We start from the raw sequence: 13,377 nt of genomic DNA, 5'->3' as shown, positions 1-13,377 counted from the left end.
CATATCTTTTTTCATATGGACAACTGTAAACCTACTTATGCCCACTCATGTGTGCGTGCGTGTGCGTGTGTACAACAGAGAACTGGAAATATGTCTTAAAATTATGAGGAGGAGGCTCATTTTTTCTGACCACTGGATTTTAAGCAGTTCCTTTTAGGGTGACTTTCTCCAGTGGCTCCCATCTTAGAATAAAATGAGAGTTCTTTTAATGACCTACAAAGCTCTGTAATATCTGGCATCTGGTTCCTTTGGTACCTCACCCCCATCCACTTTGTCCCTTGCTCACTCTGCTCCAGCCACAGAGAACTTTTTTGAAAAGTAAATTAATTGGGATGACATTGGTGAATAAGATATAGGTATCAAGTGTACAATTCTATGGTGCATTATCTGTATATTTCATTGTGTGCCCATCGCCTAAAATCAAACCTCCTTCCATCACCATATATTTGACCCCCTTCACCCTGAACTACTGTCCCCCAAACCCCCTGCCCCTCTGGTAACCACCACACTGTTGTCTGCGAGTTTTCGTTTGTTTTTCTTGTTTGTTGCCCCATGCCAGCAGCACCATGGAGGCCTAGAGGGGAGGACATGCCCTTCCCCTCATCTCTAAGTTAGCTTTAGAGTTAGATATGACACAGACCCAAGAGGATAGAACCCATTGCTGTCTGGTTATGAGGGCGTCTGTCTCCCCCACTTCCTGGAGGCCTGGGCAGAGGTGAACCTGAGACTAGAGGATGAGTAGCAGAAAGCAGGCTGTAGGAAGAGCATTCAAACCCCGACTCTGATGCTGGGTTGCTGGTGGCGGGGAGGAAGCCAAGATTCTTATGAAGAAAACACAAGAGGAATGAGGGAGATATCACTGAAATAATTTAACTAATTTCTCCTGAAGGCATTTTTCTTTTGGGGGTTGCTTCAGTGAGTATATCTGAAGCACCTTCTGTCCTTGGGCACCTAAAAGGTATGTCTGGTTCCTGACTGTATGTACAAGTAGCTCAGATCCTCAGTAAAAAGCATAACCCAGGTCAGGCTGCTTAAATATGATTTAACCTTTTCAAAAAATGTGAATTCTGCTGAGATGAACATCAGGGGTAATTTTAGTTGCAGGTTTCTTCTGATGATATGAATATCAGCAAGAAGTGACGTGAAAGAGATTGGACCATATGACTTTTGTTGGGTAGAAAAAAAAATAAATGGGGGAAAAGGACAAAGGGGACCCAAGGGGGACAGCTGGAAGGGGAGATGATACTTTTTCTCACACTTTATAGATCGACTTTTTGCGCGTAAACCTCAGTCGCATTTCCCACCCTGAGCAGAGCAACGTTTTCTTCTCTAGTCCACGGCCAGCGTGGGGTCCCTACGTCCACGCGGTTCCTCCCTTGCACCTGGGTCTCCAGGAGTTCTGTCTCCCTACAAAGGGTCTACTTGATCTCACTGTTTGTGGTTGCAACAGCAGACCTTATTTCCATTTTCCCCAGTTGCCCAAGGTGGCCCCGAGAGTTATCAGGGGAACCTTGAATAGAACTCAGCTTATCAGATGTGGTCCAATCTCTCTCACTTCACTTCTCCCTGAGGTGGCCTTCCCTCTAATAATAATAATAATCTCCCTTTAAGATGAAATGATTAGAACGTGCTCTTTTTGTATAGTTGTTGGTATTTATTAAACATGCAAAGAGAGAAAGGTTATTGATGCTCCTACTGCAACTGAGGTAAATGAAGAGGAAGGCAGGAGGCCCATTTCCACATGGAATTCCGCTGCTGAAGGATTAGATCTGGCTGAGGAAGGTTTGCATTTATCAGTATGTGCTCCAACGAACCTCCAGGTTTTCTCCATTATGGACAACATAACTACCAACTCCTGAAAGAAAGAAGGAGGAGAAGTGGGTAAATTGACTTGACTGCCGAATCACTAAATAACGGATATCATTCTCCCAGTTCCTTGGCGTATTTCCCGCAGAAGCTCACATCCTCGCCTCTGAACACTGGGCATTTCCGTTCCCTGAGGCTTTGGGCCCACTCTCCCGTACCTTGGCTCAGTGGTTTGCCTTCACTCAGAAGTTTCCAGTAGGTTCTCTCATTATTGTTGGCCTCCAAGCCCTGAACGGAGGTGACGTAGGGGCCCCATGAGCTCTCCACGAAAGTGAAGCTGTGGCGACAGTGAATGGGTTATAGGAACTTACAGTGTTTAAAGGCATTTTTCAAACTTCAATGCCCCTAAGAATCACTTGAAAGTATAACCCCCAAAGTGCAGATGTCCTGGCCCTGCCCTCAGATACTTTGATTCTGTAGGTCTGGGCTGGGACCAGGAATCTGCGTGTTTCATAAACGCTCCAGGTGGTTCTGATGCAGGCAGTCTGCCATCCATGCTAAGTTAGGGACATAATATCCCAGGTTCCCTCCCTCCCACCATAGTAGACACCTAATGCCCTAGAGGCACCGTAAGTCCTAAGTTAGTAGGTTTCCTCTTAGGAAAGAGGAACAGGGAAGAATAATCTAATATTTTACATTTGTTTATTAAGAAGTGACATGGCCAATGTATGTTTCACATTCTTTAATCACATTTCTCTACCTTCCTGGGAGCACTTAAAAGGAGCCTTTATTGTTACGTGTATTTTATATTATATGTATTATAAGATGTATATATACACCTAGATATTTTTGTATATGGATGATTTTCTCTGTAGCATCTTTCATCATGTTGTTAAACACAACGAACAATTGTCAGTTAGGTTTAGAAACCAAGTAAACCATAGTTTTCAGAGACAACGTCAGTATTTCAATTTTAATATTTGACCTCTCTAGACCAGGGGACCTTTATCTAGGGGCCCATGAAGTCTCCTGAAAGGGGGAGCATGGAGAGGCTCCCAGGCATTTGTGAAACCTCTGATTTAAATGATGTTTTGAGAAAGATGAGCATCTTTCTCAAAAAGGTCCGTGACTCAAAAGTAGTGAAGAACCACTGTTCTAGACACAAAATGTCTGACTCAAGAAGTTCTATTTATTGAAAGTTTTACTGACAGAAGAGAGTCCCTGGGAGTTATTCACTCCTTAAGTGACCATGAGTTTAATGACTCATGCGCTAGAAGATGGAAGGTCTCGCCTCTTTTTTTTTTTTAACCCCTTTCATGAGAGGTAGCTGGGCAGCAAAGGTACTGATTAAGACGTGTTTTAAATGTACTTTGTGTTCACACGCAGGTGTATTCTTTTTACCGAGCCTTTCAAAATTACACTAAGTCTCTTAACCTTAGGTTGTGTACAGACATACCGAAATACAGTCTCATTGATTTTCTGAGCTTCCTCCATCACATTGAGGAAGACAGAACCACTTGGCACAGTGACATTGGTGGAATATGTTTCATTGACTTTCACAGTGTAATTGACTGAAATCCATGAGGGTGAGTCCCTCGGCTCCACAGACACAGGCTCCGGGATGGAGATGTTAAGGCCACCTGGCAGAGACAGGAAAGCAGAGAGAAATTGTTATTCGGAATGACAAAAACGATGTTAGAGTTCGCACACCTACCCAGCCCGTCTCCACGGACTCCTTTCCTTTCCATAGAGGGGGATGTGCTACAGGGGCAAGTGGCATCATCAAGGGGCAGATCCCTCATGGGACTAAGGCAGAGACTAAGGCCAGACACTCGCCAGCTTTGAATGCTCATGTTCAGCTGGACTCCCAGCTGTTCAAACACCTCAGTGTCCGCCCTCCCATTTCACATGGAGGCTCCTGGATTTTTTTTTCTTTTCTTTCTTTTACTACAGCATACAAGAGTGCTTCTCTCTCCCTCTATTTTTTTCCTTTTTATTTCTTAACATTTACTAAAAAAATATTGTGCCAGGATCTGTACTAGTCATGTTACATGGACTGTTTCATTCAGTCCTTACAAAAACCTGCATTAGATACTATCATCATTTTCATTTCTTACATTAGAAAATTGAAGCTTAGACATTAAACGTTTTGTTCCAACCTGTCAGTGGTTGAACCAGGAATGAATGCAATAGAAGAAAGAGACTATCTTGTTATAAAACCAGTTGTTTTAGTCAATGATTCATGCTGCAGTTTCTTCCAATACTGCCATATTCCTTCCACACAGAAGTCTTATTTTCCTGAGGAATCACTTACTGTGTGTATGGAAAGTCAGAGATGTCATACTTTTTTAAGGATGGGAATGATGCTCTGAACACCTCTCTGTATCCGGCAATCAGAAAAATCCCTTTGGAGGTAAACATCATTTCGTCAAGTCTACCTTGTTTATCAATGTTTAAACCAAGAATGACGTCTACTACCTTGTTAAGAACAAATCCTCAGGTGATTTTAATCTCTGATGACACATCAAAGACTGAATTCTGTATTGAAACTGTGACGCTTTAGATATTTATTTGGTCACTTTGGTCCCTAAGGACACCTAAACTCATGTGCTTTGGGGTGTTTGGCTGAAAAGCAAAAACGGTTTGCTCTTTAGTGCTATACCTGAACCACTGACACAAGAGTAGTCATTGTTAGCATCCAAGTAGGTCTTTCCCATCAGGGCAGGTAAGATCTGGGCTGCAGCAATGGGCATATGGAATGATCCCTGAGAAATTTCCTTGACCACGGTATCCAGAGTTTGTTGACAATTCCATTCATCTTTGTTGTAATAGTGTGATGAGACAAAGAGAGCCTAGAGAGAGAGAGGGGGGGGGGGGGGAGGCAGAGAGAGAATGAATGAATGAATTACTTTAAACAAGGGGGAAAGCTTGCATCTAATTCAGTAAATATTCATTTGACATTGACTACAAAGGAGGTACCTTAAACAACTAAGACACATTTTCTGACTTCAGGAAGCTTATAAACTATTTTGGGTGGGGAGGTGGGGAATTGCTTAGTAATACAAACTATAATAACACCAGTGAGACTTACTCTACCATAATCACTCTTGTATCCCCAGCACTGGAACAACACCTGTCTCATAGGAGGCACTCAAAAAATATTAACAGGCAAACTGTTGTAAAGGAGCACCCCAAAGTGAATGTTAAGAGAAGCATTTAGTGGCACAGTCTTTCAAAAGAGGAAGAGCTCTAAACATATAGCAGGGCCAAGGAAGGGCTTGGTGGAGAAGGCAGTACTTGAGGTAGGCCTGATGATATGGTGGCCTTTCAGCAGGTGGCCCGAGGAGAGGAGCCCTGGACCCAGAGGGAACAGTGTGATGGAAGGAGCTAGAGTAGCAGTGGCCAGGGTCTGGCCTTGCCATGATGAGAGTATCTGCATTTTAGCAAATCCCCAGGGGATTTCTCCTGTTCTGGGAGGACTGGTGTATAGGGAGCACTCAGGGACATTGTGGAAGAATAGTCTGGGAAAGGGGGAACCTTGAATTTTAGGGTGAGGTGTCTGACATCATTTGCCTGACAGTGGGAAGTCTCATAGGTTCTTGAACAGAAACTTTCTGGGCAGCAGATGTCAATTGGATGGAAGGAGCAGAATTAGTGGGTAGAGAAGGCCAGGAGGGTATTTGAGTGAGAAGGACAAAGGGTAAAATGGCTTGGACTTGAAGATCTTGCTCTGTAGTTGCTGAGGGAAGCAAGCCTCCCCTTTCCATCTTTTCTTGAAGACTCTTCAAGGTAACCACGTAGTCAACAAGCATTTGTGGGGCATTTAAAAGAAACGAAAGTGAACATATTATAGCTCCTCTTAGAAACTGTCTTGCAGACAGAAAGCTCTTGATCCTGATGGGAATTAATATCATCTGTAGGGCTTTTAAACAAGACCAAGGCCCATGACCCACTCCTAAATTTCTGTATTAACTGGCTGGTGTGGGGATAAACATGGGTGGTTTCTAAAAACTCCTCCAGGTGATGCAAAATTTGCAACCTGAGTGGGAAGCCACTGTTTTATGTTAAATTCAAACTTAGCAAGGCAGCCGACATGGATAGTAACAAATAGTAACAACAACACAAACAACCTCAAGATTGGAGCCCCGCCCGAGACACCAGCCTCATGTTGTAATTTTTTCCCCAAGGACCCTTTGCTGACCATGCTGAGCACCCTGACCTTCCTTGGTGCCTTTGATCTTTGTCCTGCCATCCTCTGCCCCTTTGAAGGTTCTTTCACCCTGAGTTGGCATGGCAAACCTTTATTCATTCTAATTACTCTGGAAATTTTTTTTCTGTAAGCCTTACTTGATCTCTTCTTAGAGTTGAGTAAATCAGTGCAGGAATAAAGTCCCAGACTTCAAGGAAGACATGCAGGACAGTGTAAATACTGAGTGTGAGTTCTGAAACCAAGTGTTTAGGTTTCACCCCCAACTGCAAGTTACCGCTACTCCATGATTCTTGCTCTTACTCTAGGAAATGAAGGTCATGACTCTGTCCTCACTGGGTTGGTATGTGCATCCATGAGTTAGTGTCAAAAATACCAGCTTCTTTTCCTGCCACTGCAACTTATAGAGCAATAATCTAATTTGGGAGGCAAGATGACAGCGCAAAACAACGGTGGATGTTAAAGTGTGAAATAGCGTATGATAGAATAAGATAGGTTGTAGTTGTAGTAGATTCTAGGATTTCTTAAAGAAGTCGTCAAAAAAAAGCTTCATCAAAGCATTGGCTCTGAAAGGTAAACATTGAAGGTGAGGAGAATATATTTCAGGCAGGGAGAGAAATGTGAATAAAATCAAAGTTAGTATAGGAAACAGAATGGATAATAAGATTTTGGCAGGCCAATAAGAAAGGATAAAGCTACTGCTTTCCTCTGCAACTCCCTTCTCTGTCTCCTGTTTTAGCATCTGACTTACCTGCATAGCTTCTCCTGTACTGAATATGTTTCCAATGAGACCATTTTCCGTTCTCTCAGACAAAATCGTTTTCACCAGTGACTCTGTACAATGACTGATATCCTGCAAATCCTCTTCATTTGCTTGGATCTGCCCATTTATTATGCTCCTCTTCACACAGGTCAGGGCGAGGACAGCCATTGAGCCAGTGTCTGTCAGGAAACCGAACATTCGTTGATGGGGTGACCAACCATGCCAGTGTGCCCTGGACTGATGGGCTTCCTGGTATGTGGGACTTTCAGTGCTGAAAGAACATATCTGGCAAACTGGGATAGTTGGGCATGCTAGTTGATGGTGGGAGAAAAGCATTTCAAGATGTCGCAAGCATCTCTTCAACACTAATCACTCAAATATCTTAAGATTCCCTCCTTATGTTGAGTAATCAGTACCTTGTACTCATTAACACACACTTTGGTCATAGAAACACATATAAATTTGTAGGAGCATACACATGAACAGTTTTTGACTTTTACATCTTGGGTTTTTTTTTTAATAAAAAAATATCTTTCAGCCATGTTGGCAAAGAAATTGAGAAAATAAAGGATGATACACCAAACAAAATATGTCTTTGTACTTTTTCAAAGTTTCCATTAGATTGACTAGAAAATAGCACTTAAGAGAATTGTTTTCCAATAGACTTCCTTAAGTGGGAGGATGAGGCAAGAGTTTGGAAGGAGGGAGAATAAGCTGTTTTTTTTCTGGCTTGTTACTTGGTTCCCTCTTTCATAAGAAAAGGAGTATGATAAATGTTATATTCTTACTATCCAGACATACTGAGTGATTTTCTTTGATCTGGTGTACCTAGATTCATAGGGGATGCTAGCTGTCTAGAGGGGATTTTTTTGGGGGGCGGGGATGGGTAAGCTGACCCAGTGAAAATTTTCTGGTCCTTCCCTGTTGTGAATACACACTTTATTGATCAAAATATGGGACCTTGTCACCTGGAGAGGTTGTTTTGTTCAAGTAAACTCACACATCCAAATGGTCCCAATAAATTGGAAAAAGGGGCAGAGGTCATGATATATAAATGCCACAGTATTCCCTTTGTTTAACATTTATACTTCCTAAATTGTCCTATGTGAAGATCTCATGGTCTATCCACGTTTTAAAGATGGGAAAATTAAAGTAAAATGTTAACATCCATTGTTTCTACAACTCAAAGGAAAGTTGGGTTAGGACCCAAATTTTTCTACTATACTACAAATCTATAAAGTGACTTAACTGCCCCCCCACCCCACCCCATTTCCAGTCTTCTCAAAAAGAAAATTCCCTTCTGAGGAGACTAGGGTAGACAGGATAGAAAAAAATCTAAGTACTTACAGGTAGAAAAACTCTCAGGGAAGACCTTTCTAACAAGGGAATTGGGTTTAATGACTCACCTACTGAGAACTGACCACCAAAATAAAAGTTTTTATTTTCAGGAGTGAAGTATTTTTTAACTTCGGTGACCGAGTAGTTTCCATTGAACAGACACAAGGCCAGAACGTCCAGGCTGAGCTGGTAGTAGTTCGTCAGTGGATTGCCGTCGTGCGCCGCTGGCAGAGAGAAAAGAAAGACCTTATTCGTGTAAGTGGTACTGGGGTAATGCATTTTCAGTCTCTTCCTATTTTATCCCCATTTCTTTACACTTCAGGAGAGGTGAATAATAGAAAGCACAATCACTCGTCGAATCAGCAAACTTGAGAAATTTACAGGTTCTTAAGAGTCACCAAATTCACATCCTTGTGTTTTATCTCTGAGGAGACCCAGCACCAGATTAAAATACTATCCTGATACTCAGGTGGTTACAGAACCAGGACTAGAACACAGATTTCCCCCCACCAAGCCTCTTGCACTGTCAACAGTAATGTGTTAAAGCTATAAGCGGAAGTTGATGCCATCTCAAAGAAGGATGGGCTTTGGAGGGACTTGCTGCATAATAGAATATTAGATAGGAGTTGAAATAAAAGCAATGCACTGCAGTGGCAGCCATCATAGTAAACCTGTTGTTCTCAGAGATGAAGTACTTCTGGCCATCTTTATTGTCCATACTAGTGTTGTATGCTTTGGCACACGTATGACACAGTATCTTGTATTGCTCAGCTATTTCTGGTGTGATTTATCATTTGTCTAAAAATCAAGCTTGTGGAGGACTAGAAAACTGTGGTGTGTGTGTGTGTGTGTGTGTACCCCATCACAGATAAGGTAGTCCTTGATGTAGGGTCAATGTTCAGTTCAACCTATTTTAAAAGACAATTCAAGAGGCACGTAAAAATGGGGAAGAGGGGAAGTGATCTACAAAGATAGAGTGGGATGGACGGAATGAAGAGGAAAAGGAAGAGTGGGGAAAAAGTCATACATTTCTGAATCAGTGGAGAAGAAGACAAGGTTGTCTAGGGTCTCTGAACACTTGATTCTCACCCATATTTTTAATTTCTTCTTGGAATTTCTTTTCCAGTTGTCTGACCAGGTGAAAATATATAACGGTTTCATCAGAATTCTGACATGCTCCCAAAGCCAGTATAACCGAGGCAAGCTGTCCCGAGGTTAAATCTAACCCTGAAAAGAAAAGTATTCAATTTTAACAAGGTATATTCTTTTGATATTTTTGGCCTCCTTTCTTCTTTGTGGTATATGTCGCTTGTTACTTCCTTCTTTTTTCCACTCTACACGAAAACTTTACTGTTCTGGTCTTTATTCCCCTAAGCAGAGCCTTTTCTAGCTTTACTATAAAGATGTAAGCTAGATCTTAGGCCCTTCCCATGAAATCATGGGAGCTTTTTGACATCATGCAATTCTTATGAAAATAAAAAAAGAAAAATAGAGAAATAATGAAAATCTTGGGATTTATCTCTCTTTGTGTGTGTCACCTTGCCAGGATAGTAATAATCGACTTCTTTTTTTTGCCTTATAGAGTATCAAAACTCTCGGTCTTTTCACAATTCTTGCCATAACAGGCAGGGAAGGGTAGCTGCCTTTCCCCCTGGTATTAACCAGAAAGCTGACGCTCCGTATTGGCAGGAAAGGCACAGTATGGAGTCTAGACTCAAACCCAGGCCACGTCTCTATTGCTCTATGGTTGCTTCCCTATTGTCAGCTTTCTTACCTGTGGTCCAAATGCCTGTCTGGTTGTGAGCTCAGCTATCTTAAAGAGCAGTATTCATGGGTAAGACTCCATAATTTTCTTTGCTTTTCCTTGTGGCCTCTTGAAGAAAAATGATTTCAGGACCCAAAGAATTAAGTGGTTCTAGAGCAAGTGGCAGGGGATTGGTATGCTGAGGCGCCTTTCTGCCACCTCTAGTTTTACAGAGCCAGGATAGATGTGGGAGGGATACTTTGGATACACTTCTTAGGATTCGCTGGAGATAATCTTCACTGATAGGCAACTATTATCCTAAACCTTCCAGCTACTATGTGTACTCACCCTTCTTTTCCTCAATTTCTTGGACTTCTTGGATCAGCTCTCGTTCTAAGTTCTGGTCCCTGATCCCAACAAGTCTGAGGGATAACAAGACATTGGCAGCTTGGATTCCTTTGCTGTATTTTGAATTGATCATTGTGTTTAATAGAGGATTCAGATCGGAGTAGTTTTCTTTGCTTACCTCTGTGGCAGGGGAGGGAGAAAATAAGATATGCACAGAAAATATTAAGGCTAGGAATAGGTGTGATATTAAAATATTTAGTAACAGATATGGCACAAACAGAGACCAACCCAGTGGTCATTGGCTGTGTTGCTGGAGCCGCTGCTACTCCTTTACCAACCAGCATGGAAGTATCCAATTATTTTAACTGGTTCCTCCTTAACACTGGGTACTGACAGACTATCAACCCTGCCTTGGAGACCTAGTATCACTTCCTAATTTTGAATATGAGGCCCAGAGAGGGCATCCTTACAGAAAACTCAGTAATCAGAAGCTTAATGGAGACTAGAATACACATCTTCTGACTCCCAGTCTATAGCCCTTTCTAATTTTTGGATTCCGTTCTTTTCTCTTCCATCTTCTAACTCAATTTGCTTAATACTGAGGGAGAGAAGGCAAACATTCTATGTTATATTGGAGATTGGCCCCCAAATGGAATTGTCTGATAACCCAACGAGGCAGGCATCAGGGTCATTATTCAGCAGCACGCACACTTTGGGGAACCCTCCATTGTTAGCCAACAACCTACCCAAATGCCGGGGAGAAGGATGGTGGGAATCACATTATATTATAGAAGGAAAAAGAGCATCCAGCATCCCCAACAACTGGAGGAGAACAAGATGAGTTAGTTACCACTTGAAACATTTCTAAATATGCTTTGTTTATAATCCCAAGAAAATCCTACCCATCTCCAGATTATCATGGATTAGTGGGATAGTGAGAGGAAGATGAGCCCTGGCCGAGTCAGGCCTTGGCTGGATTCTGGGCTCCTGAACTTCTGACTGTGGGTAAGTTGCATAACTTCCCTGACCTTCAGTTTCTGCATTTTAAAATAGTGCATATTAACACCTTCTTCATAGATATTGGACAAGAAATCACTTAATAAATGGTAAAACACTGTACAAATGATTACTTTTAGCTTAGCTGGAGCTTCTATCTCTATATTTAGAGAATCTAGGATATGAAACTTCCCTTGCCCCACCTTTCTTTATTTTAAAATAGAGATCAGGAAGCTCTGAATTATAGAATGCTCATGGCTTGCTACAGTTACAATTAGACAATTGTGTGTCATCTCTGATATTTTGTGGAAGCATCCAGTTCAGATTTTCTGGCTCTGAAACAGATGTTTTAGTTCCTGGTCAATAACTCAGATCAGCTTCCTTAACCGTGAAAGACAAAGTTAATGATTTTGTACAAGGAACTGAACTTTAAAGCCTCCACAGAGAACCCTTATCCTTAGGACACAAGAGAGAAAATGACAGGCTGGGAAAAAAAGCATCAGAGTTGGCCGAGTCTGGGCTTTAGCTTGTATGAACACAAGTCTTTCTGTTGTGGTGTTGATTGCTTCTTGCTGACTACATAGTACCAGGAAGGTGAAGCCACAGGTAGCACCATATAGTCATCTTTGGAATGATTTGAAGCTCAGTTCCAAGGTAAAGACTTACATGCAGAAATCATGCCCCTGAGAGCTACACTAGTCTCGAAAAAAATCACCAGCTTCAACACCCTTCCCTGATTGTCCTCCACTTATGAATGAAGCTAAAAAAACGAGAAACATTGGATCATTTAGCTACTAAGGGATCAGACTAGATCTGAACCCAGCTTTTCTTTCTTCTACTTACTATTTTTTTTATTAGAACCACAAAAGTGCCATAGGAAAAAGTTGAAGGGAGGGGGATATCTAGCTTGGAACAGCTAAACTCAACAATGACATGAGAACAGTCTTCATTAGTTAAAAGGGATTACTAACATTATTTTTTCTATGTAGTCACAAACGGTTAACTCAAAACCCATGGGTTGAACTTCGGAACATACATTGTATCTCAAAATCAAAAGATAACTTTCCATGACCTAGAAATTTTCCTGGAGGTCAGGAATATTGTACCATTGAAAATGAACAAAGATAGGCAATTACTTGGTAGTGTCACTGGGATAGAGAGGATCTGAGCATAGAAAGAACAGTTAGGCAAGTTAATGTGGAATTTATGATCCCTCTTTATAGTAAAATACATTGTAGAACTTTTCTTACCTCTCCAGCCACCCTTTACATTATTCATAGGGTCCAACCACATATAGAACTGAAATAGGGTCTTTTCTCAGGTAACCCTGTATAAAGGACCCTATCAGGAGCCGTCAGGAGACGATCACAGGAGAGTGATATTAGATCAAAGGATACTCACCACAGACGGTGCAGAGCTGGCCTGGGATAAGAGAAAACAAGAGGAGCCCCACTAGGGGCAGCTGGTTTGACTGCCTCATCTCTCCCACGGGGTACTCGAAAGGTGAGAGCTTGGCTGGCTATTTATTGGGTGATGGACAGAAGATAATGAGAGCTCAGGCTTCAGCTCACCACAGCCTCTTTCACTCAAGCAAATATTGAGCAATTCAGAGAGGTGTGATCAAGTGTATTTTTCCAAGTACTAGGTCAAACCAGGAAGAAATCTTGAAAGGTACAGTCAGGGAGAGGGAGGAAATCATTTGTTTCCTATTCCAAACCTTCAGGGTTCACATCTGTTACTTGCCTTCGTCACAATGAGAATAAATGAAGTGAACGACTATTTTCGGTAATATTTCCCTCTTTTCCGTTCCGCTGCTGTTATATTTTAGATGTGATGGAGCAAGGGCTTACAACACATACAAATGGAAGCAGAAGTTCTCAGTCTGAAATTGAAGCAGGCAGGAGAGTGGAGCCTGGCCCGTGGGAGGAAGAGTGGTTTTTGACCTGTGACTTTCTCCTAAGACAGATGCCCTGAGACCTTCCAGGCTAGGAGGATAACCACAGAGATACACAGTGGATGTGGATTTGTGCTGTGCCAGGCAAGATGCCATGTGCCACCCATGAGAAATGTCATCCATCAGCTCTTCCAAGGACCATTAGTGAATACTATCAGTCTACCCTTAGAGTGTTTGCTCTAGGTCAGCAAGAGGGTAGAACAGTATGTCCCTTGCTCCCA

The 13,377-nt window shown here is 42.0% G+C and overlaps 1 protein-coding gene across 2 annotated transcripts; it reads right to left on the bottom strand.

Annotated features, from left to right (window-relative positions):
- Positions 1 to 1,645: 1,645 nt before the first annotated feature.
- TCN1 (transcobalamin 1) lies at positions 1,646 to 12,813 on the bottom strand. Of its 2 annotated transcripts, XM_090267486.1 has the most exons (9): positions 12,604 to 12,812; positions 10,207 to 10,386; positions 9,204 to 9,341; positions 8,183 to 8,338; positions 6,765 to 6,955; positions 4,469 to 4,658; positions 3,263 to 3,446; positions 2,025 to 2,143; positions 1,646 to 1,855 (listed from the first exon to the last, which is right to left on the bottom strand). In XM_090267486.1, the coding sequence occupies exons 1-9, from the start codon at positions 12,680 to 12,682 to the stop codon at positions 1,794 to 1,796; spliced, it is 1,299 nt and encodes a 432-aa protein (XP_090123612.1). In that variant the 5' UTR covers positions 12,683 to 12,812; the 3' UTR covers positions 1,646 to 1,793. The 2 variants fall into 2 exon arrangements, with proteins under 2 accessions (XP_090123612.1, XP_090123611.1); XM_090267485.1 differs by lacking the exon at positions 1,646 to 1,855 and having other exon boundaries at positions 1,906 to 2,143; positions 12,604 to 12,813.
- Between the last annotated feature and the right edge of the window lie 564 nt (positions 12,814 to 13,377).

This window comes from Furipterus horrens, unplaced genomic scaffold, assembly GCF_987537825.1.
Source record: "Furipterus horrens unplaced genomic scaffold, mFurHor1.1.pri manual_scaffold_2, whole genome shotgun sequence".
In the NCBI taxonomy this organism is placed as follows: Eukaryota; Metazoa; Chordata; class Mammalia; order Chiroptera; family Furipteridae; genus Furipterus; species Furipterus horrens.
The sequence above is the reverse complement of the archived record's forward strand: the minus strand, read 5'-3'. Positions and strand labels throughout refer to the sequence as shown.

Excerpts from the sequence above, each read along its gene's own strand:
- TCN1 (XM_090267485.1), bottom strand. The coding sequence starts at position 12,682 with ATGAGGCAGTCAAACCAGCTGCCCCTAGTGGGGCTCCTCTTGTTTTCT. Across the intron at positions 8,339-9,203 it reads AGAAGAAATTAAAAATATGG|CGGCGCACGACGGCAATCCA; the intron begins GTGAGAATCAAG and ends TCTCTCTGCCAG. Across the intron at positions 6,956-8,182 it reads TGGTGGTCAGTTCTCAGTAG|ACACTGGCTCAATGGCTGTC; the intron begins GTGAGTCATTAA and ends GTTTCCTGACAG.